This window comes from Physeter macrocephalus, chromosome 21 (genome assembly GCF_002837175.3).
Source record: "Physeter macrocephalus isolate SW-GA chromosome 21, ASM283717v5, whole genome shotgun sequence".
In the NCBI taxonomy this organism is placed as follows: Eukaryota; Metazoa; Chordata; class Mammalia; order Artiodactyla; family Physeteridae; genus Physeter; species Physeter macrocephalus.
In genome coordinates this window covers 91,944,105-91,968,923 of record NC_041234.1, presented here as the reverse complement: position 1 = coordinate 91,968,923, position 24,819 = coordinate 91,944,105, and the positions used below count along the sequence as shown (strand labels likewise).

Below are 24,819 nucleotides of genomic sequence, written 5' to 3'. Positions count from 1 at the left end.
GAATCAATATTGTGAAAATGACTATACTACCCAAAGCAATCTACAGATTCAATGCAATCCCTATCAAATTACCAATGGCATTTTTCACAGAACTAGAAAAAAAAATTTCACCATTTGTGTGGAAACACAAAAGACCCCAAATAGCCAGAGCAATCTTGAGAAAGAAAACGGAACTGGAGGAATCAAGCTCCCAGACTTCAGACTATACTACAAAGCTACAGTCATCAAGACAGTATGGTACTGGCACAAAAAAAGAAATATAAATCAATGAAACAGGATAGAAAGCCCAGAGAGAAACCCACGCACATATGGTCACCTTATCTTGGATAAAGGATGCAAGAATACACAGTGGAGAAAAGACAGCCTCTTCAATAAGTGGTGCTGGGAAAACTGGACAGCTACATGTAAAAGAAAGAAATTACAACACTCCCTAACACCATACACGAAAATAAACTCAAAATGGATTAAAGACCTAAATGTAAGCCACACACTATAAAACTCTTAGAGGAAAACATAGGAAGAACACTCTATGACATAAATCATGGAAGGCCAGACACTATCAAACTCTTAGAGGAAAACATAGGCAGAACACTTTATGACATAAATCACAGCAAGATCCTTTTTGACCCACCTCCTAGAGGAATGGAAATAAAAACAAAAATAAACAAATGGGACCTAATGAAACTTAAAAGATTTTGCACAGCAAAGGAAAGTACAAGCAAGACCAAAAGACAACCCTCAGAATGGGAGAAAATATTTGCAAATGAATCAACGGACAAAGGATTAATCTCCAAAATATATAAACAGCTCATGCAGCTCAATATTAAAAAAACAAACAACCCAATCCAAAAATAAATACTTATTAAATAAATGAAATTAAATAGCTTTCTTGAACCAAGCATGATCTTACCAGTGAAAAAAATTAGATTCAGATCTAAGTTCTACCCATAACTAGTTTTGTGATCTTGGATGGGTCAGAGGCCCAGTCTTCTAATCCACAGTATGGGATATCAACTACCTCACAGCATTGTTATTTTCAGTATTCACAAGATAATTCTTATTACGTGGCACAAAATAAGTCTTCAAGAAACAGAAAACCCACTATAAACATCAACTGTGCTAGATACTCAAGAGAAACAAAAGTGAAGTAAGAGCTGATCCCTACTCCTGAGGGGCTTAGAATCTTGTTGCCAATAAGATGTAGAAATGTACATAGATAAACAGTTAAGTAAAAAAGAAAGTTTAAGAAAAGAGCACACAGACAGATGAAGGCGTTAAGAACAAAAACTGAGATTTCCTGGAGAAGAAATTCTGCCTTAAGACTCAGCATGAATGTACAAGGTGACTAGAGTTAACAATGCTGTATTATATACTTGCAAGTTGCTAAGAGAGTAGATGTTAAATGTTCTCACCACAAAAAAAGGGTAACTATTTATGGTGATGAATGTGTTAATTACCCTTATTGTAGTAATCATTTCCCAATATGTAAGTATATCAAATCATCACTGTGTACACCTTAAACTTACACAATGTTTTAATTACATCTCAAAAAAGCTGGGAAAAAAACCAAAAAAAACTTCAGCGTGACTCTGGCTGAGTTTTCAATGCCTGCCCCCACAACTGTGTGAGCCAATTCCTTAAAATAAACCTATGTATGTATTTCCTCTTGGTTCTGTTACTCTGGAGAACACTGACTGATACAGTGATCAATGGAGAATTAATATCTTCAGTTGGTGTTACATTTCACAAAAAATATTGGTTTGCTTTAAGAAAGTAAAATGAGTGCAGGGCTCCCAATTAGGTGCTTTGTACTTCTTATTCTAGATGAATATGATTATCAGATTAAGGACACTTTAAATTTCCATCTTCCGACAACTCAGATTTCACACAGGGTGGGGAGAGAGTACAAAGATACAACTGGGGCTCAATTTAAAACCAGACTACCAGGTGCGGCCCAAGCTTGTTCCAGGAGGTTAGAGAAAAACGTCATGAAATGCACCCATAACATCTAAACAAATATGATAGGAGCATAATTCATAAATGGAGTGATTCAAAGCTGGAGCTCAGGGAAAGGCTGACTTGCCAATACATACCAGTGATATCTTTGTGATATAGTTAAAATATATGAGCATCACCAGTATCCTTGCTAGTATTTTGTTAGATGACTTTTCTCAATTTAAAGCTTTTAAATATTACTTTCCCCCACAAATTCGTAATATATTTTATATTTTGATTACTGACAAATTTTGATACAAAGAAAGTGTAAGGAATCATGCAAAAATTCCAAAAACTGCTTCATGCTTCAAACACCTTAAATAAAATTTAAAATATCTCTTAAAAATTTTGCAAACTTCTAAGATATTTGATCGTGGCAAAATAGCCCCTCTACTTCTAAAATTTTGCTCTAAGGAAAAAAAATTACAAAATGAAGACTTACCATTGATCTGAAGAATATAATTATTAAACCTAAATTAATAATTTCATGAATGTAGCAGATTATCCCCAAAACAGTCTTGATTAGATAGGTCAGACTTCACCTTTGTAGCTGAAGTCATATCCATTTTGCTGAGGATAGTAACTTTGCAAAACTATTTTATAAAAGAAGCAAATACAAGTATATAGACAGATCCAGATAGAAGCTGTTAAGTAATATAAACATTTTCTTATTAGCCTAATCTGACGTTTCTGTTTTTTAACTTTGATTAATTTGTAACTCCCACAAAGTATATACAAACATTCAAACACCTGACTGTGACAATCATACAAATAAAACATTTGCTTTTATCCTAAAATAGTTACATAGAATACAAAATTCAAATAAGAATTTCTTACTTCAGGACTTCTATGATGGCGCAGTGGTTAAGAATCCACCTGCCAATGCAGGGGACATGTGTTTGATCCCTGGTCCGGGAAGATCCCACATGCCGCGGAGCAACTAAGCCCGTCTGCCACAACTACTAAGCCCACATGCTGCAACTACTGAAGCCTGTGCGCCTAGAGCCTGTGCTCCTCAACAAGAGAGGCCCATGCACCTCAACGAAGAGTAGCCCCTGCTCGCCGCAACTAGAGAAAGCCTGTGCACAGAAACGAAGACCTAACGCAGCCAAAAAAAAAAAAAGAATTTCTTACTTTAGACCATGAAAGATCAAGGAGATCAGCAGTATGTCCTTTATATTTGCAAAACGGCCGTTGTCGAAATGGTGCATTTTTATCATCTGGGTCTTCATCAGCTCCACTGCATACCTATTTAGACAAGAAAACAAATGTTAAAACTAGAAAAACAAAAGCTTCATACGCTTCCCACACCATTTGTTCTCTCATCATTTTATATGATGCCTGATTGAAATCTTGATCCACTAAAAGCTGACTCCCCTTTATGCTGAATCTACTACTTATTACTTCCTCACCTCCTTGTCCTAATTAAACCAGGATCATCCCTGAAGACATTGTGCTATCACAATCTTTCCCTCCCTAACAGAGCCCCCACTTTGTCCTTTTTTGAGCATCTCTTCCTTTAGGAGAGGTGGGAGCCAGCACCAGGGGGTGATCACGATTGGTCTAAGCTAATTAAGATGAGCTCACTCCCCTTTCCAGTGATGACTGGTTTAGGCATGGGCATATGTTATAATTTTCATCAAACAGACATGAGGGCAAGTTCATCTGGGAGATGAGGTGATAGGAGAGGCTTCTAGAAAGACTTCCTCACTCTTAAAAAGGGGTATACTAAAGGGACCTTCCTCTTTCCTGCTTCTGAACATTGTTGTCTGCATGTGACACCTAAGACAGTAGTAGTCATCTTACTACCATGAGGGGACCAAGCCCAGGAGAATAGATAAAGAACAGCAAAGCAAGAGGATTGGAAGGACCTTGTGTTCCTGATGACACTACTGAGCTGCTGAATTAACCAACCCTAGAGCCGCCTTACCTCCAGACTGGCTTCCTCATTGTTAAGCCATTTTCAGTTGGATTTCTATTATTTGAAGTCAAAAGCATCCTGACAGGTAGAGGTAGGTAGAAAATAATGCCATACACGTGTGCCGTGCATTTAGTTTACAACATGCTTTTGTATTCATTATCTGAATGAATCCTAATGACCCTGTGAGGTAGGTATTACCATTATGAGGATGAAGAAATTAAGAAAAAATCCTGAGAATCAAAGAGGTCAAAATAACATATTAAAAGTCACGCAGCCACCTGTAAACAGCAGAACCAAAGCAAAGGTACAAGTCATCTAACTGTAAGTCCAGAGGTTGTTCCTCAAATGTTTTAGAGGATGTCACTTGAGCAAAAATACAGAATGTTAGCTAAGCCTTGCATATTTAGGGAAGGGTAGGTAGGATGATGAGGATGGAGAAAAACGTATATGGAGATAAAGCAGGGGATTAGGGTAGAAAGGTACTTTGAGACCAGATCATAAAGAGCCTTGGATTTGTGGCTTAAAAATTGAGACATTCTAAGGTGATGGAGAGCCAACACAGGTTTCTGAAAAGGAAAAATAACACAATCTGACTGGGGCTTTAGAAAGAGAATGCTGGGCAATAATGTAAAAGATGGTTTGGAAAGAGAGTCGGGGCAGGAAAAGCAGTCAGTAAGTTTAAGTAAGAATAACGAGGGCTTAAATAGGACAGTGGCCATGGGGATAGATAAAAACTACCACTGCTATCTGTTAACAACTTTACAGTTTATAAAAACATCTTCACATTCACTGTGGAGGTACACCAGCAACACAGATGCCCTGACCCTTTGCCAAACACTCCTAATCCTAGATGATTACAGCTACTTCCCCTAATTTTACTGCTAGATTAGTGAGCACTGCTGGAAGACAAAATTAAACAGGTTTCTTGCCCTGTTACATAAAATTCAACTTTTTGTTTAATAATCATTTTCATTTCATTCACTCCTCAGCATATTTCCCCTAGCTGTGATCCCAGATCTTTTTTTTCCTCCTTAATCATCCATTTTCTTTTCATTGTACTCTACATATTTTCAAAATACTTAAATAATATATTTTTGATTATAAAGTAATATACATGCTCAGTATAGGCAATTCAGAAAACATAGAAAGTAGAAAAACTAAAACCATCTATAATCTGCTAAAATTTTGGCCATCTTCAATCTTTCATTTTTTTAAAAACATAATTGAAATCACATTATACACATGATTCAGTATCTTCCTTTTTATTTTACATGAGCACTTTCTGTATTTCACTCTTTGGAAACATTTACTAGCTGCATATGGATGCACCATAATTTAATCATTTCCAATTTGTTGGTAATATAGACATTTCCAATTTTTTGCTAAACAGCAATTCAACAAACATCGTGGAGCATGAACCTTTATCCCTATTTTATTATTTGTTTATCCTAATAGAAGGGTCAAAAGGCTTAAACCATAGATTTTTATAGTATCTTCTGTTGTTTGTCTTAATAAAATCAGGTAAGTTTATTAAAGAAAATTTTAGAAATACAGAGAAGTATAAAGAATCAAATAAAAAAATGAGCTAAAACCCTACCAGCTAGTGATAACTACTAGTTATAATTTAGTGTATTTCTTTAAAATTTTAAAATCTATAAATATTTATAGATATTTTTAGTCAAGATTAGGATATTATATCTATTTTTTCATTCTGCTATTTTCACTTTACAATTTATTTAGAATATTTTAAATGTCACCAAGTAGTCTTTTAAAAGAATTTAAGGACTGCATAGTATTATACTGTATGGATTATACCATAGTTTTTATTTTCCAACTATTAAAAATTCAGTTTGTTTAAATTTTAGCTACTGTGAGAACATTAATATGAAAATCCTCTTACATCTTTGGGCATACATGATCATTTCTTTATGACAGATTTTTAAAGGTAGAATTACCAAGTGAAATGTTATATGTTTTATCTATATCTCTCTGAATAGATATCTATATGTAGAGATATTTATATCTCTATGTAAATATAATGTATATATAAAACTTTATTATGAACATTTCAAATATACACAGAAGTAGACAGTATAATGACCCCATGCATCCATCACCTGTTTTAATGATTATCAACATTTTATTCACCTTGTTTTTTCAATCCTCCCACTTTTATGTATTTGCTTATTTTTGCTGGAGCAGTTAAAGCAAAATCTAAACATCATTCATTTTATCAGTAAATATTCTATATGTATCTCTAACTAGTAATCTTTTAAATTTAACTACCATTACATTATCATACCTAAAAAAATATCATCTGTATCATCAAATATCAAATCCATATCCAAATATCCAGATTATCTAAAAATATCATTTAAAGTTGGATTGCTTTGAAAACTTGTAAGCCTTTTGATATTTATTAACACTTACTATATACCAGATTTGGTATGTTACTTGAAATACCAAAATAAATATTTCTTATCTGCTTATAATCTATTCTCAGTATTTAAAAGCCAGAATAAAATGTCAAATTGTCATTTTCTGTTCAAAAACCCTCCAAAAGCCAAAGTCCTTGCAGTGGTCTACACCTTATGACTGGCCCATCTACACCTCTGTGACTTCATTTTCTACTACTCGTCTCCTTGCTCACTGGCTCCAGCTACCCAGGCCTCAATGCTATTTCCTGAACATACCAGGACTCCTGCCTTATCACAGTTTCACTTGCCTCCACCTGGAATATTCTCCTCCAGATAGCCAGATGATCCCTCGCTCACCTCCTTCAGATTCTCCTCAAATGACAACTTCTCAGTGAAGCTCTGCTTGTCCACCATATTTACCACCTGTCACCCCGCTTTACCTGCTTTATTTTTCTCCACGAAATTTATCACCTTCTAATATATTACAAAATTTACTTGTTTTGTTTCTCTGTCTCCCACCACTAGAATAAGCTTCATAACAATTGATTTTTTTGTTTCTTCTGTTCACTACTATATCCCTCTTAGAACAATGATAAATACACAGTAGACACTCAATAAATATTTGTGGACTAAATGAAGACATAGTGCCAGACCTTCAGATGCCAACTAGCGAAGCATAATGGTTAAGAGGATAAGCTCTAAAGACAGATCAGAGCTGGGTTCTAATTCTGTTGCTGTATCTACCAACTGTGTGAAACTGGTGTGTTACTCAATATCTCTAAGCATTTTCTTCATCTGTAATACAGGGTTCTTAATAGTACTTCACAACACTACCAGGGCTGTTGTGAGGTGAAGTAAGACATAAAATGTACTTAGAAAAGTACATGGCACATAGTAAGGGCTCATAAAATGTTAGCTGTTGTTACATAAATTGATATAGTATACAGTAAGTGCTTTTAACAGAACTATGGGCAAAGTACCATGGGAACAGTAAGGGAGCACATGAGTAAATTACTAGGTGAAGCAAGGAATGCTTCAGTGAGGGGATGAGTCTTAAATGAATTTGCCAGGCAAAGGGGAACTGCATATGTATTGCTAAGTACATGGAATCAACAAAGGGTCTGACATTTTTGTTGGGGCATGAACAACCAAGTGGCTCAGAACATAAGGTCTGAGAGAGGGAAGGGTGGGAAATAACAATGAGAGCTGAGGTCAGGCTGATCTCTGAAAGACTGAGTCATCTAAGGAATTTAGACTTAATTCTATAGGAAAAAAGAGAGCCAAAGGAGTGCTTAAAACAGGAGAGTAACATGATGAGATTTGTTTTACAGGAAAGTAATTCTGCTGGCATAATTTTACCCATAATTCTGTGGATAAAAGACTTGAATCTGGGAGAACAGCTATAGTGGTCCAGGTAAGAGATAGAGGCCTGGATTGTGACAGTGGAAATGAAAGAAATGGCCAGATTCCAAAGACATTTCTGAGATCAAGCGGGCAGGATCTGGTAAATGAGCAGACACTGAAGGGAGAGGAGAGAGTGAAAAGTGACCACAGTTTCTAACTCAGGAGATGGTATGGGTGTTAAATAATGAATTGATATCAAGTATGCATACCATCAAAGGAGGGGTTTTCTCAGGAAAATGATACTTAATTCTGTTTTGGGCATATATTATCGGGTTGGCCAGAAGGTTCGTTTGGTTTTTTCCATAAGATGGCTCTAGTAGCACTTAGTTGTCTTTAACTTCATTTGAAACAATTTTATTAGACTGTATGTGAGAGCTGTCATATCAGCATGCATTTAAAAAAAGACTTATCAAAATTGGTGAATTTTTGTGTAGCCATTTTAATACTGAAGATGGAAGAAAAAAAGCAACGTTTTTGGCATATTATGTTTTATTACTTCAAGAAAGGTAAAAACACAACAGAAACGCAAAAAAGGATTTGTGCAGTGTATGGAGAAGGTGCTGTGACTGATCGAATGTGTCAAGAGTGGTTTGCGAAGTTTTGTGCTAGAGATTTCTCGCTGGTCGATGCTCCACGGTCGGGTAGACCAATTGGAGTTGATAGCGATCAAATTGAGACATTTATTGAGAACAATCAACGTTATACCACGCGGGAGATAGCTGACATACTCAAAATATCCAAATCAAGCATTGAAAATCATTTGCACCAGTTTGATTATGTTCATCGCTTTGACGTTTGGGTTCCACATAGGTTAAGCGGGAAAAAAACTTCTTGACAGTATTTCTGCATGCAATTCTCTACTTAAACGTAATGAAAAAGTTCTGTTTTTAAAACAAATTGTGATGGGTGATGAAAAGTGGATACTGTACAATAATGTGGAATGGAAGAGATCGTGGGGCAAGTGAAACGAACCACCACCAACCACACCAAAGGCCCGTCTTCATCCAAACAAGGTGATGTTGTGTATATGGTGGGATTGGAAGGGAATCCTCTATTATGAGCTCCTTGTGATGTTGTGTATATGGTGGGATGGGAAGGGAATCCTCTATTATGAGCTCCTTCCAGAAAACTAAACGATTAATTCCAACAAGTACTGCTCCCAATTAGACCAACTGAAAGCAGCACTTGACGAAAAGCGTCCAGAATTAGTCAACAGAAAATACATAATCTTCCATCAGGATAACTCAAGACTGTATGTTTCTTTGATGACCAGGCAAAAACTGTTACGGCATGGCTGGGAAGTTCTGATTCATCCACCATATTCACCAGACATTGTGCCTTTGGATTTCCTTTTATTTAGGTCTTTACAAAATTCTGTTAAAGGAAAAAATTTCAATTCCCTGGAAGACTGTAAAAGGCACCTGGAACAGTTCTTTGCTCAAAAAGATAAAAAGTTTTGGGAAGACGGAATTATGAAGTTGCCTGAAAATTGGCAGAAGGTAGTGGAACAGAAGGGTGAATATGTTGTTCAATAAAGTCCTTGGTGAAAATGAAAAATGTGTCTTTTATTTTTACTTAAAAACTGAAGGCACTTTTTGGCCAATGCAATATCATTGTTGATGTCTGTCTTCTCCCATGCATTGCTCGTTGGTATGAATTATCCACTGCATCTTTATATTTTCAGTGCCTAACACACTGTCGACGTTTAAAAATTGCTTGTTGATTGAACCAAATCTAAATCAGTGCATATTTTTAATAAATACTGCATATGTACAATTTCATAAAAATTCCCTCTCATTCCCTTACAGTTAAGGCCTTTCATCCATTTTAGACTCTAATGATTTTGAAGGGGATCAGAATATGTCATCCCCAAATGTGCCCCTTTGCCTAAGGATTATTTTGAGCTGAATGCAACTAAGAGGAAACAGACACAAGAAAAAGTCTCTGCCCTCCCCCTTTCTACCTGCAAGCAGAGCATAAAATGCCCTTTGTGAAGGTGTCTCCCCCTCACCTCTCCCTTACCAGGAAGGGGAGAATCAATCTTAACTGCCTAAACAGAACCTTACTAAATTACCCTTATCTTCCATTAGTTTCCCCCAGTAGATTTACCTTCCCACAATTTACCACCCCTAAAAGCCTAAACTTCTTTTTCTTTATCTTGTCACTTTTCCACAAATTTCTTGCTCTTTGTTAAAATGATATATAACCGCCTAAGTCTAACAGCTTCTTTGGGTCTTCACTATTCCTCTAGGAAGGCCTCCATATGCATACGTAATAAACCTTTTCTCCTCTTAATCTGTCTTTTGTTAGGTTATTTCGTAGTTCCCAGCCATAGAACCTAAGAGGGTAGAGGAAATTTTTTTCCTCCCCTACAATCTACTCTCAAAAATTCTAAGCAGAAGTTAAATGCTGTAACACCCATACTGATATTCCACTAATCAAGTGCACCAAACAGATTTATCCAAGAAAAACATCAATTTTTAGGTAGATAGCATATTTACAACTTCTAGTGTTAAGAAGAAATGTTACAAGTCTGTAGCATAATGGAGCAAACTAAATACGCCACTCTTCCTTACATTTACTGAGCTACTTTTGGAAATCAATAGAAACAGCACAAGAGCCAGAATTCTAGGCTTGGCATGACCAACGAGCAGGTGAGTTATCTTGGGTGTTTCACTTTGTATGCCCAACTGTACAATAGGTACTTTTATGTATTCTATTTTACATGGATGCTAAGAAGGCAAGAGTAAAAACGTATCAAAAGAGATAAATATAAGATATCACTATCATGAGAAAAAAGAAAAAAAGAACACACATATCAGGGAAATAAACTCCACTGTGCTTACTGTGCCTCACTGCAGCGAGTACTAGGTTAAAGACAAAGGCATATGAAACAGAGGCTTCTTTTAACTGTCCCCATATAGAATGACAGAAGTGAAAGGAACCCCAAAGTATCTTTTCCTGAAAACAATAGATATAAATGATACTCAACTACTCCAGAAAAAAGGCTCAGTACTCCAGGGGCTCAGTACTTTTTGGGTCAAAGAACTACTACGCTCATTTTTTTTTTTTTTTTTTTTTGGCTGCACCACGAGGCATGTGGGATCTTAGTTGCCCGACCAGGGATAGAACCCATGCCCCCCTGCATTGGAAGCGCAGAGTCCCAACCCACTGGACCTCCAGGGAAGTCCCTATGCTCCTCATTTAAAAGGTCTTCTATTCAAACAAGATTGGCAGTTACTTAGGGGTTTTTTTTGGGGGGGGGGATGGAAGTAGTTAAGAATCTGTAAGTAGGATTGTTAAAATAAGCATAATATAAGATAGTACAAATAGTCTCTGTTTTTAGTAGTAATCAAAGCCTGGAAACTTTATGGTAAATTAAACTAATAAAAGCAAATCCTTTTCCCCTAAAGCAAAGTGGTTAAAATTTTCACTGCTACATTAGTCAGTGAAGGCTTTATGGAGGAAGTGGGCCTTGAAGAATGGGCAAGTTTTAAGTAGAAAAAAGGGAGACCGCAGGCATCCAGATAAGGGGAATAGGAATGAATGAAAGGCACAGAAGCAGGAATTCAACACTGATTTAGGCCTACCACAGTCAGGCATGGGGTTAGGTTCCAAGGATACTAAGATCTGTGAAGTACAGTTCTTTGCCTTAAATCAGCCCTGAGCCTACCCAGAGGGACAAACTGCCAAGGAAGGCATGGTAAATAATATCAATGTCAAAGTACATATGATGTACTGTCAGAACACAAGTGAGGAACAATTTTGTCTACTTGGTTCAGGGAAAATAATAAGGGAAGATAAGATATTTGAGCTGAATCTTGAAGGATGAGTAGGGCTTTGCCCTGTAAGAAAAGAGGACAGGGAGTCCTGGCAAAGCAAAGAACATGAACAAAGACATGAAAGTGAAAGAGTGTTTAGGATACAGACCTATATCTGGCATGGCAAGTAGGATGCACAGGTACTAGGGAATTAGAACTGAGTTAAAAAGGTAAGATGAGGTAATATCAGGAAGAATGGTGACAAGGAGCCACCAGAAGACTTTAAATCACAAAATGGCACAGATCTGTATTTTGACCAAAAAAAAAAAAAAAAAAAGGGAATCTCCTGGAGGTCCAGTGGTTAGGACTCCATGCTTTCACTGCAAAAGGTAAGATGAGGTAATATCAGGAAGAATGGTGACAAGGAGCCACCAGAAGACTTTAAATCACAAAATGGCACAGATCTGTATTTTGACCAAAAAAAAAAAAAAAGGGGGAATCTCCTGGAGGTCCAGTGGTTAGGACTCCATGCTTTCACTGCAGGGGGCACAGGTTTGATCCCGCAAGCCACGTGGTGTGGCCAAAAAAAAAAGCTGGTGGCAGTAGAGACCAGCGACAGAAAAACCAACTAGGAGGCTACAGCAAGTATTTAAATGGGTGTCAAGGACCTAGACGAGGTGAGTAATGAGGGGTCAGATTCCACGGGCATTTGTAGGAGGAGGTAGAGTGGACAGAATTTTTAACTAATTTGGTATGTGGGTAAGGAAGAAAAAGTAATAGAGTGTTTCTGAGTTAAAAAGGTAACTTATGGATGTTGATGCCATTAAAGAAGGCTCAAAACAGGAGAAGCAGGGTTGTAGGTAGATAATAATAAAACTATTTCCGTGAATGACCATTAATATCTAGCCAGTTGCTCAAGCTGGACACCTGGGAATCATCCTAGGCTACTCACTTACTACCCCAGGTAGTCTAGTCATCAAGTCCTTCTTTTATATTTCTCAAATTCAGCTCCTCTTTATGGTTTCTAGACTCACTGCTATCATAATCTACCATAATCGAAGTACCCACTTCTCTCTGGGGTTGAGAGCCTCTTAAGTGGTCTCCCTGTCTCTAGCCAGGAGCCCCCATCCAATCTATCTTTTACACTGCTACGAGAATGCTCATTCCAAAACAAAAATCTGAACATTTTAATTCAGCTTCTGACCCAAACCCCTCAAATCCCATCTTTCCCTAGTACCTTGAGGATAAAGTTCATATGTTTTGGTTTAACACAAAAAGCCACTGAAAATACCAATCCTGCCTACCTTTCCTACAACTTTCACACATGCACCCTTTGCTCCAGCCAGGTAGTACCTTTAACATGCCATGTCGTTTCAGCCTCCATGCCTTTGCGCTTGCTATTTGCTCTGATAACGCCCCTTCCTTCCCTCACATAGTTGATTCCTCATTCAAAGCCTCCAGGGAGCTTTTCCTGACACCCTGATTCATAAGGCTAACTTGTATACTTGTGTAGTATCTTCTATAGAGTATTACCATCCAATACTATAATTGCAGATATATCTATTTCACTAGTTAGCAAGGTCCCTGAGGCCAGAAAATAAGTCTCATTTGATTTTGCAGAATCTAGCAGTGTCTGGCACATGTAACAGGCACTCAGAAAACATTTGTTGAGGGAGTTTAGTTTCAGACCTATTAATTGATGTACTTAAAGAACGTGTAGGTGGAGAGAGCCTATATATATTATTATGTGAAAAGGGCAGCATGCACAATAAGATTTCACTGTTGTTTAAAAAACATAAAGCTATTGAAAGGAAACAAGAATTATGGAGCTTAAGCCAGTTCAGGATTGGAGGTAGCAAGTGAATATGTCAACTGAGAATAGCCAAAGGACAAAACCCAGAGAAACAGCAACATTTTAGGGGGTGGAAGAGGAAGAGACAGCAGAGATATAGGAAGAGAACAAGGAAAAACAGAACCATGGAAAGCTGAGAGGAGTATGTTTAGAGTAGGGAAAAATTAGAGTCAAATACTATAGAGCCAATGAAATCCCAGGAAAATACTGTTGAGCAGGTGGACATTTTAGGTTCTCTTTGTTTACATCACCCTTGCCTTGCTGAATACACAAGAAGCACAGGGACAGCTTAGAATAATATTTTGCATTCCGCTTTTTAGGTTTAAAACTAGTTATATTTAACCTTCCAGCTCTGAAACCAAATGAAAATCATTAAGATATTTTAAACTACCTGACACTGGGATAAAACATTTATTAAACCAAGAAGATGGAAAAATAAAATATTTCAATATCTTTTTTCTTTCCTTAATTATCTTTAATTCAGGTGTCCGTTACTATTATTATTTTTAAAATATCTAACATGGATTTGAGGGGAGGGAATTTTTTTATTTAAGTTTACATTAGTATAGTAGCTTGAGTAATATTACTGTCTGACAATCTTTAAACATCACAATTTTTCATTTACCAATTCTAATAGAAAAAAACTCATTTCTAATGCATCTCAATTTTAAATGCTTTCTACTGTCTGACAATCTTTAAACATCACAATTTTTCACTTACCAATTCTAATAGAAAAAAACTCTCATTTCTAATGCATCTCAATTTTAAATGCTTTCATGTACCTGTAATATCTGATAAACAATAAGGTACTTTATGGTAAAAAATCATAGTATGTAACAAGAGTAACCATAAAATAATAAACATACCCCTGTATCTGTATCAGATTTTGATGAATTTAGACTTTCCTGAGAAGGTGATGGGGACACACGTCCTAAAACAACATAATAATTGTAAAAAGGCACGTATATATACAAGTGTACACACACACACACACACACACACACCCCATCAATCAGAAATAATAATACAGTAACACCTAATTAAAAGTCATAGAATACATCATTCTGGAAAAATACATTTTTCTGGGGTTTTTTTTTGCGGTACGCAGACCTCTCACTGTTGTGGCCTCTCCCGTTGCGGAGCACAGGCTCCGGACGCGCAGGCTCAGCGGCCATGGCTCACGGGCCCAGCCACTCCGCGGCATGTGGGATCCTCCCGGACCGGGGCATGAACCCGTGTCCCCTGCATCGGCAGGCGGACCCTCAACCACTGCGCCACCAGGGAAGCCCCAAAAAATACATTTTTCTAAACAAACGAAGCGTTAACTCTTAGGCACCAAAATATTTGTTTTTATCATTTTTATATAAAATATTTATAAAATGGCTTAACCATTTCCCCAATTAAAAAAAATACTGTTAAGTCCTCATTATTCATCGTGAAGACATTCTTGCCAATCGTAACAGTTAGGAAGATGAATACAGGGGCAGGAAGGGTCTGGGCTGGGGTAAGTCTCAATGGCCACTGAAAATAGTCTTTCTGCTCCAGGCAGGGCAATAAATGTATAATAAACATAGTTTTACTTTTTGTCAACTCATCATCATCTTGAATTATGTATTATAACATACTGCAAACAACCCCATGGGGCTACTAAAGTATATGGGCCTCGCTGGCCAGTTTAGTGGCTCTCCCTAGATTTCTTTGTTCCTCAAACTGCTGCTTCAACTACACTCTATACTCCTGCCCATACTACCTCCATTCTCCTTTCTCCCGTCCCTTAATTTCTTGTGTTCAGCCTTGGATGATTAGGTGGTGAGGGGTTTGTGGAGAAAATGTACTGCAGGTAAATAATGACAATAATTACAAGAAAAGAATCCCATAAACTTAAAGCTCCTATTTACATCAATTTGACACACTTTGCTGATAACACGATACAGAAATATTTTACATAGTTGTAATCGTTGTGTATACACATCATGTTCTGGGGTTTCTCTTTTCCATTTAACCTAGTTTCATATACCCTTTGATGTACTGACAAATCACATTTACTTTCCATGGCTATGTTTCCTTAATCATTCTTTACTTACTGGATGTATACATTATTCTCATTCTTTTTCTAGATTAATCAGATATTTCATTTTAACCTAAGATAGAACTGAAAGTTACCAGGGGAAACCAAATAACTTTGTTCTCAGTAGTTGATGAATTTAACTCTGCAGTACACCTAAAAAGAGATAAAGTCAAAAACTTTGTGGTAGCTTTTTTCACTGGGTTTAGATGCTTTTTGCTGTTGACTTCTGTTTTAAGTTTGTGGCTTTTATGGAAAGTAGTGCTTGCTGCAAATGATTGCCAGAAAAGAGGGTATCATTATACCTAAAATGTAAAAATGCCAGATGTCTCCAGATTTTTAAAAACCCACCAATAAATGAAAAATACCTTCAGTATTGTATTTCATCCGCATATTGTTGAAATAGTCGAAAGCATTTTTTAAAGCCCATATTCTTACTACATTGTCTTGTCCAGCTGAGGCAAGTAATCTGCCACAGTGAGAAAATTTCATGGTCCAAACAGCTCCCTGTGAAAACAAAGGAAGGTTCAAAGTTATTATTTTAAAAGTTGAGACATTGTTTTTAAGCCAAAGAAAAAAATTATGCCAAATTACACATACAGTAAATCCCCAACACATGGACAAGTTCCATTCCGAGAGTGAGTTCGTAAAACGTCAGCCTAGGTACCCAACTAACACAATCAACCATACAGTACTGTACTGTAATAGGTTTATAATACTTTTCACACAAATAATACATAAACAACGAACACAAAAAATAAAGAAAACATTTAAAATCTTACAGTACAGTACACCTTGAAAAGCACAGTACAGTACCAGCTACATCACCGCTGCTTTTACGCCTGTTTCAGGACATCATGGGCTTGAAATAAAGATACTATACTACTGTACTCTATACAGTACTGTACAGTGAAGTACACAAAAACACAACCACTTGTAGAGGATGTACGTGACAATGTACGCCAGACACGTGAACTAACTTATGTGACTGGACACGTGAACGCACGTTCGCATCTTTGAAAGTTCGCAACTTCAAGGGTCGTATGTAGGGGACTTACTATACACTAAGATAATGCTCACATAACTAACACCACTTAAGGCCAATAGTCCAACGATGCTATAATACCACAAAAAGGGACTTTTAGAAGAGAGGGAAAAGATAGTTGCAGTTTGCATAATCTAAACTAACAACTTCAGTCTTCCCTGGTGGCACAGTGGTTAGGAATCCGCCTGCCAATGCAAGGGACACGGGTTTGAGCCCTGGTCCGGGAGGACCCCGCATGCCGCAGAGCAGCTAAGCCCGTGCACCACAACTACTGAGCCTGCGCTCTAGAGCTGGTGAGCCACAACTACTGAAGCCTGTGCGCCTAGAGCCCAGGCACCACAATAGGAGAAGCCACCGCAATGAGAAGCCCGTGCACTCAACGAAGAGTAGTCCCCGCTCGCTGCAACTAGAGAGGGCCCACGCGCAGCAGCGAAGGCTGAACGCAGCCAAAAATAAAAATAAATAAATAAATAAATTTATAAAAAATAAAAATAAACTACTTCAAGACCCAAAACCTTGTCCACATATTAATGGAAATGGGAGATCTGAGGTGGCCAGAAGCCTTCATTGCAAAAGAACAAATCCTAGTCTGGGGTCTCAGTCTCCTAGCTGAACATGAGGGCGAGTGGGATAGGAGGGGGCACAGACCTCAGAATAGCAATAACAACTCCTGACCAGGGCTGAGGGAAAAATAAGGCCCAACTTAGCAGTGACCCTCACAGCACTGGGCATTTAGAAGTGTTGGAATGGTGTCGTCTCATTCTATTTTTCTCCCCAGAAAAAAGGTTTTGCAGCATATGGCTAAAATTCCCAGATAGACAGTACTAAAAACAGTGCGGAAGTGTGTGTGTGTGTGTGTGGGGGGGGGGCGGGCATGGTAAAGAATGTGAATGCTTAAATTGGGAAGGCCAAATCCTATTACAACAAATATTGTTATAACCACTATTATAACACACATCTATGCAGGTCAAAAAGATCATCCAAGCTAGAGGTAACAGTTTATTTACTGGAATAACATTCATTTCCACAAAATTCAAGTATGTTAAAAAATTTGTCATTTGGAGCCTACTGCAATGAGATTTACTTAAAACTGGAAATAATGAAAGAGAATCAATACAGTACAAGGAAATTCGTCAGATTCCTTAAGGAAGTTACTATAATCAATTGAAACTTTTTTTTTTTTTTTTTTGCAATACACGGGCCTCTCACTGTCGTGGCCTCTCCCGTTGCAGAGCACAGGCTCCGGACGCGCAGGCTCAGCGGCCATGGCTCACGGGCCCAGCCGCTATGCGGCATGTGGGATCTTCCCGGACCGGGGCACAAACCTGTGTTCCCTGCATCGGCAGGCGGACTCTCAACCACTGTGCCACCAGGGAAGCCCTCAATTGAAACTTTTAAAAAAATTTATTTTATTGAAGTATAGTTGATTTACAATGTTGTGTTAATTTCTGCTGTACAGCAGTGATTCAGTTATACATATACATTCTTTTTCATATTCTTTCCCATTATAGTTTATCACAGGATATTGAATATAGTTCCCTGTGCTATACAACTCAAAAGTTTTATGTGTAGATTATAAGCACCAAAGTAAATTCAAATCTGGCTGCCAACTGATATGTGTAAGCCAACTTTTAGATTTAAAATCTAAATAGATAAGTAGTTCCCTGATCAAAAACTAACAGTATCACTTACCCAGTTCTGAGTTTATTACTGCCTTCCCTGCGTTCCTAGCATTTTCAGGGGGTAACTGTAATGTATTTGTGAACTTTATATCTACTTTGGTACATTTTAACTCTGATAGACAACTTGTACCTCTACCTCTCTCCTTGTTCTGTCACTTTACAAAATATATTGAGCTTCTGAAATATTTGTATAAATTATTTAAAATATACCAGGGAGCATTTTAAACATTGTTCAAAGTGACAGATCACCCTTAACTGCTTTAAAGTTTGGTACCTTTCTCTGGTAAAAGAAAGTTTGCATAGCTTTCTTAATAATACAGGCCTAGAGTTTACTTATTCTATAAGTCACTTCTTGAACAATGATTCAGAGACAGACTTTGCATTACTTTTTCATTAAATCATATTATTATCAATTCACTCTTCATGGCTCAGGCTAGCGAAATTACATACATAAGACATCAGCTTTATAGAAACCAAAGTATTTCTCTCAATGAAAACAGAATCAATCCTGAAAAATAAAAAGGTTGCTTACCATATGTTCACCACTAAGATCCTGTACCACTTTGATCTGATCAAAATCATAAGGTCCTTTGAAGCCATGTGCTGCTTTGAATTTAACTGGTCTTGTGTATGGCATTCCTTCATCATCACTTGATGAAGGATCATCTTGATCAGTATGAAACACTGAATAGAAAAGCAATAGAAATCATCACTAGCTAATATAGATATTGCTACTGTCATATTTTCATATCTACTGCTTACCAAGAAAATTCATTAATTGGAAAAGCAAAATCTGACTATTACTAAATAGCATATTGGTTAGCAGCATGGAGTCTGGTACCAGATTGCCTGGGGCCAAATCCAGCTCTGCCATTTATTATCTGTGTGACTACAGGCAAGGTATTTGACCTTTTTGTGCCTCAGTTTTCGCATCTATAAAATGGGGATAATAATGGTACTTACCTCATAGAGTTTTTAAGAGGATTAAATGAGTTAACACAGGTGAAAGTGCTTGGAACAGTGTCTGGCACAGAATAAATACTATATAAGTGTTTATTAAATAAAACAAATGAGCACAATTATAACAAGGGCATAGGAAGTTAAGGTGTGGAAATTCAGAAAATTTACCTAATTTTGAGAATATTTATAAACACTAAATAGCCTTACAAAACGAATTTACAACTGATTACTGAACACTCAACTCTTCCAGGTTGCTAGTCACAAAGTATGTACAAATTCATGTTTAAGATGCATAAATTCATTTTTCTTCCCACTCATAAAATTGAAAGTGAGAGTAACATGATTTATTGAAATGCTAAGATATTAGCTATTACGGTTTATTACTTTCAATAAAATAGAATGCTTCTTACAAACTACAGGCTAAATTTAAATGATTACAAATCAATTAAGTATTCAGTTGAAATGTTCTATTTCACTTACCTTCGTCTCTAACACTTTTAACTTTATTTACAGCACGTTCGCCGTATTCCTCAGCAAGGTGCTTTGCTCTCTTTACTGATTTTCCTAGGAACTTCTTTAGTTGAGTCCTTAACAAAAATACCAAAAAAAAAAAAAAACAAAAAAGCCCAGCCCAAATTACTTCTTATTAACTAATTGTAAAAGTTCAGCAATTCACAGATAATCTCATGAGCTGTGACTGGTAAAGTGTATCATTTTGAAATAACTCCTTTTTTATATACATAGTAGGTCTTTGAGTTCCCAAATCCCCTGTTCTATGGAATAAATATACTCAAATCAATATGGTTACAAAGGAAATATAGGCAGTTCCCCCCAGTGTACAATATCATATCCTCTAGAGCACTAGTTTTCAGTGGTGGATAATAATCACTTGGTGGGAATGGAGTGGGAGGAGAGTGTTTTAAAGTGCAGATACCTGGGCCCCGTCCCCAGTCCATGTGATTTAGAGGGTCTGGGGGTGAGGCCATGAATCTGCGAGAGAATTGCTTTGAGAAGACTGCTCTAGGGAGTCATCCTTAAGAACATATTTTACCAATACAAAGAAACTGTAAAGAGGTATTTACTTATAAAATAAAATGCTTTGGTAGCCTAAGATGCCCCTTGTCCCTTCTCTTTCCATTTGGGTATTAGCATGCAATATAGTTAGGCTGAGCTTTCCCAGTAGGTATTCCCAAACACAATGTAATGCAAATATGCATCTCAGGCTTCCATAAGTAGGACTTACTTATTGCTTTTTCAATTATCTAAGTCTCAAATTTCATATATTAAAATTATAAAAAACAAAGCACCATACATGATATTTAAAACCGAACAAAATTTACAAACCAGGGGTAAATTTTTACCAATTCACGGGAGCTCATGAAATTTAGGATAGTATTTGAAAAAGTTGCCAAGCATGTATACAAAGACGTTCACTGCAATATTGTTTAGAATAGATAAAAAAAGTAGAGATAAACTGAATTTTCATTAACAGAGGAATGGATAAATAAGTTATGGTATATCCTTACAATGGAATGCAGTAAAATAAATGAGACTAACCTCAGTTCTTTTTTAAAAAATTAATTAATTAATTTATTTATTTATTTATTTTTGGCTGCTTTGGTTCTTCATTGTTGTGCGCGGCTTTCTCTAGTTGCGGCGAGCAGGGTCTACTCTGTTGCGGTGCACAGGCTTCTCTTTGCGGTGGTTTCTCTTGTTGTGGAGCATGGGTTCTAGGCGTGCGGGTTGCAGCAGTTGTGGCACGTGGGCTCAGTAGTTGTGGCTCGTGGGCTCTAGAGCACAGGCTCAGTCGTTATGGCACACGGGCTTAGTTGCTCCACGGCATGTAGGATCTTCCCAGACCAGGGCTCAAACCCATGTCCCCTGCATTGGCAGGTGGATTCTTAACCACTATGCCACCAGGGAAGCCCTAACCTCAGTTCTTGAAATGTACCAAGCTTTTAGTCACCTCAAGGCCTTTGGATGGGTGGTTATTTCTGCCTGGAACACTTCTCCCTTGGCTAATTTCTACTCATCTTTTAGGTCTCAGAACAAATAGCTCTCTTTTAAAAAAGGCCTCCTTGACTCTTTAGAACAGATTTTCCTGTTATACACTCCCATAGCACCCCATATATTCTTTTATAATAATTACTACAAACATAGTTAGGTTCATCTGTGTAATTACATGTTTAGTGTCTGTTTCTCTTATTTAACTGGAAGCTCTATGAGGGCAGAGACTACGATTGTCTTCCTAACTATTTTATCTGCAGCACCAAACTCCCATGTCTAACTGACAGAAAGACTACAATATGTTACAATTGGTACTGATATGAAGAGATGCCCATTACATAATAGGTATTTGTTTTTAAAAGTCAATAAACTATAGACACAGTATAACTTCATTTTTGTGAGAAAAAAAATTCTATGGTGGGGACTTCCCTGGTGGCACAGTGGTTAAGAATCCACGTGCCAATGCAGGGGACACGGGTTCGATTCCTGGTCCGGGAAGATCCCACATGCCGTGGAGCAAAGAAGCCCGTGTGCCACAATGACTGAGCCTGCACTCTAGAGCCCACGAGCCACAACTACTAAGCCCGCGTGCCACAACTAGTGAAGCCCACGCGCCTAGAGCCTGTGCTCCGCAACAAGAGAAGCCACCGCAATGAGAAGCCCACGCATGGCAAAGAAGAGTAGACCCCGCTCACCGCAACTAGAGAAAGCCCGCACACAGCAATGAAGACCCAACGCGGCCAAAAATAAATTAAAAAAAAAAAATTCTACGGTTAACATACCTAAAGATTATTTCTGGGGATGAGAGTATGAGAGACTTTCATTTTCTTTTCTACCCATTTCTGTATTACTTTTGATAATCATAAAACACAGATGATAAACCTTTTTTTTTTTGGCCACACCACGCAGCTTGTGGGATCTTAGTTCCCTAACCAGGGATCGAACCCGGGCCCTTGGCAGTGAAAGTGCGAAGTGCTAACCACTGGACCGCCAGGGAATTCCCAGGTAAACCTTTAAAAAAATTTTTTTAAAACCTTTTTTTTTGGAGGTACAGTTGATTTATAATATTGTATTAGTTTCAGGTGTATAATGTAGTGATTCAAACTTTTTATAGATTATACTCCACCTATGGTCAATTAATCTATGACAAAGGAGGCAAGAATATACACTGGAGAAACGACAGTCTCTTCAATAAGTGGTGCTGGGAAATCTGGACAGCTACATGTAAAAGAATGAAATTAGAACATTTTCTAACACCATACACAAAAATAAACTCAAAATGGATTAAAGACCTCAATGTAAGACCAGATACTACAAAACTCTTAGAGGAAAACATAGGCAGAACACTGACATAAATCGCAGCAAGATCTTTTTGGATCCACCTCCTGCAGTAATGAAAATAAAAACAAAAATAAACAAATGGGACCCAATTAAACTTAAAAGCTTTTGCACAGCAAAGGAAACCATAAAGAAAGCCCACAGAATGGGAGAAAATAGTTGCAAATGAAGTGACAGACAAGGGATTCATTTCCAAAATATACAGACATACAGATGGCCAAAAAGCACACGAAAAGATGCTCAACATCACCAATTATTAGAGAAATGCAAATCAAAACTACAATGAGGTATCACCTCACACCGGTCAGAATGGCCATCATCAGAAAGTCTACAAACAATAAATGCTGGAGAGGGTGTGGAGAAAAGGGAACCCTCCTGCACTGTTGGTGGGAATGTAAATTGGTACAGCCACTATGGAGAACAGTATGGAGGTTCCTTAAAAAACTAAAAGAACTACCATATGATCCAGCAATCCCACTTCTCTGGGCATATATCTGGAGAAAACCATACTTTGAAAAGATACACGCACCCCAATGTTCATACCAGCACTACTCACAATAGCCAAGACAGGGAAGCAACCTAAATGTCCATCGACAGAGGAATGGATAAAGAAGATGTGGTACACATATACAATGGAATATTACTCAGTCATAAAAAAGAATGAAATACTGCCATTTGCAGCGACATGGACGGACCTAGAGGTTATCATACTAAGTGAAGTCAGTCAGACAGGGAAAGACAAATAACACGATATCACTTACATGTGGAATCTAAAAACAAGGATACAAATGAACTTATTTACAAAGAGAAATATACAGACTTTGAAAACAAACTTACGGTTACCAAAGGGGAAAGGTGGCAGGGGAGGGATAAATTAGGAGTTTGGGATTATCATATACACACTACTATATATAAAATAGATAATCAACAAGGACCTACTGTATAGCACAGGGAACTCTACTCAATATTGAGTAATAACCTATATGGGAAAAGAATCTGAAAAAGAATGGATATATGTATAACTGAATCACTTTGCTGTACACCTGTAAAACTAACATGCTATTGTAAATCAACTATACTCCAATATAAAATAAAAATTAAAGTTATTATAAAATAGTGGCTATATTCCCCATGCTGTACAATATATCCTTGTAGCTTATTTATTTTACACATAGTAGTTTGTACCTCTTAATTCCTTACCCCTATCTTGCCTCTCCCCGCTTCCCTCTCCCCACTGGTAACCACTAATTTGTTCTCTATATCTATGCTACAGAGATTAAATACAGATACAGAGATTAAAAACAGATAAACCATTTAAAAAAATCACAATAAGGTCTCTGCTACCTATAACTCTGAAGTTATATTTTCTGGTTAACTATAGGTTTAGTACTACTTTAAGCAAGAAAACAGATATTTTAATCATTTTGGATGAGAACATTTCTAAAATACATACTTTCGTGCCTTCTTCAATGGCACTTAATGCTTGATAAGTTTCTTTCTTTAATAAATAGAGTCAGTTACCATCTTTACTATTCTTTAATACATTCAAGGCTTTTCAAATGGATTGCAAGTGAGCCATAATATTGGTTCCCCTCTCAGCCTTCAAGGCAACAGGGTAGGGCCCAGAGAAACCAGAACCCTGGGCCAGTCTCTTTTGGCCATCAGCTGCCTCATCAGTTTACCCCAGGGTTCAGTGCAAATAATACCATGTTCTGTATGTTACAACATGAGAAGAAGTTGAAAGCACTGCCATGTGAAATGGTTATGCAATGTGTGAGTCCTTTTTTATCATTTTCCTGATTCCTCTCTTGGAATCAGAGCATTATCTGACATTCTTATGTGCTGATTTACATGTCAGTTTGCTGCTTCTATTTTGCTCTGAGATCAGATACCAGATGACCAGATTTTTAGAAATTATGTAAGAAGTAAGTATAAAGGCTTTGAATAAACCTGAGGAGCTTTTCTTTTAAAAAATAATGAGCTTTAGTGCATGGAGCAAGTGACATCTTTCCTGGATGTCTATATGTCTCCTGAATAATTCTAATTCTCTGGTTCCCGATAGTTGCCATTGCTAGAAAGCCAAGGTCCAGATAGCTGAAGTGTTATCATATACCTCCACTGTGGGCATACCTGCTCTAAAAAATCTCAATGCTTTCTTTGCTACACTTGCCACACTAGGAAAAGATCAGACTTGAGTGGAGAACTCATTTTAGGCCTTAGACTGAATTATTGCCAATTAAGTGACTTGTGTATAATCAAGCAAAACATATATGTCCACCACTGTGCTAGATTTTTATAGGGGAAAAAGAAGAATGGTGTGATCAAAATCCTTTTGCAACATATGGTCTAGTTGTTTAACATGTATTTATCTT

At 37.3% G+C, this 24,819-nt stretch overlaps 1 protein-coding gene across 1 annotated transcript in view; it reads right to left on the bottom strand.

Annotated features, from left to right (window-relative positions):
* The window catches only part of WDR44 (WD repeat domain 44), an 83,272-nt gene that overhangs the window by 18,534 nt on the left and 39,919 nt on the right, over nucleotides 1-24,819 (bottom strand). Inside the window, exons 9-13 of the mRNA XM_007106995.2 lie at nucleotides 19,583-19,689; nucleotides 18,675-18,826; nucleotides 15,784-15,922; nucleotides 14,217-14,281; nucleotides 3,130-3,243 (exon numbers count right to left, since the gene is read on the bottom strand). Of these exons, the coding sequence (XP_007107057.2) occupies nucleotides 3,130-3,243; nucleotides 14,217-14,281; nucleotides 15,784-15,922; nucleotides 18,675-18,826; nucleotides 19,583-19,689 (577 nt within the window). The remainder of the gene's footprint in view (nucleotides 1-3,129; nucleotides 3,244-14,216; nucleotides 14,282-15,783; nucleotides 15,923-18,674; nucleotides 18,827-19,582; nucleotides 19,690-24,819) is intronic.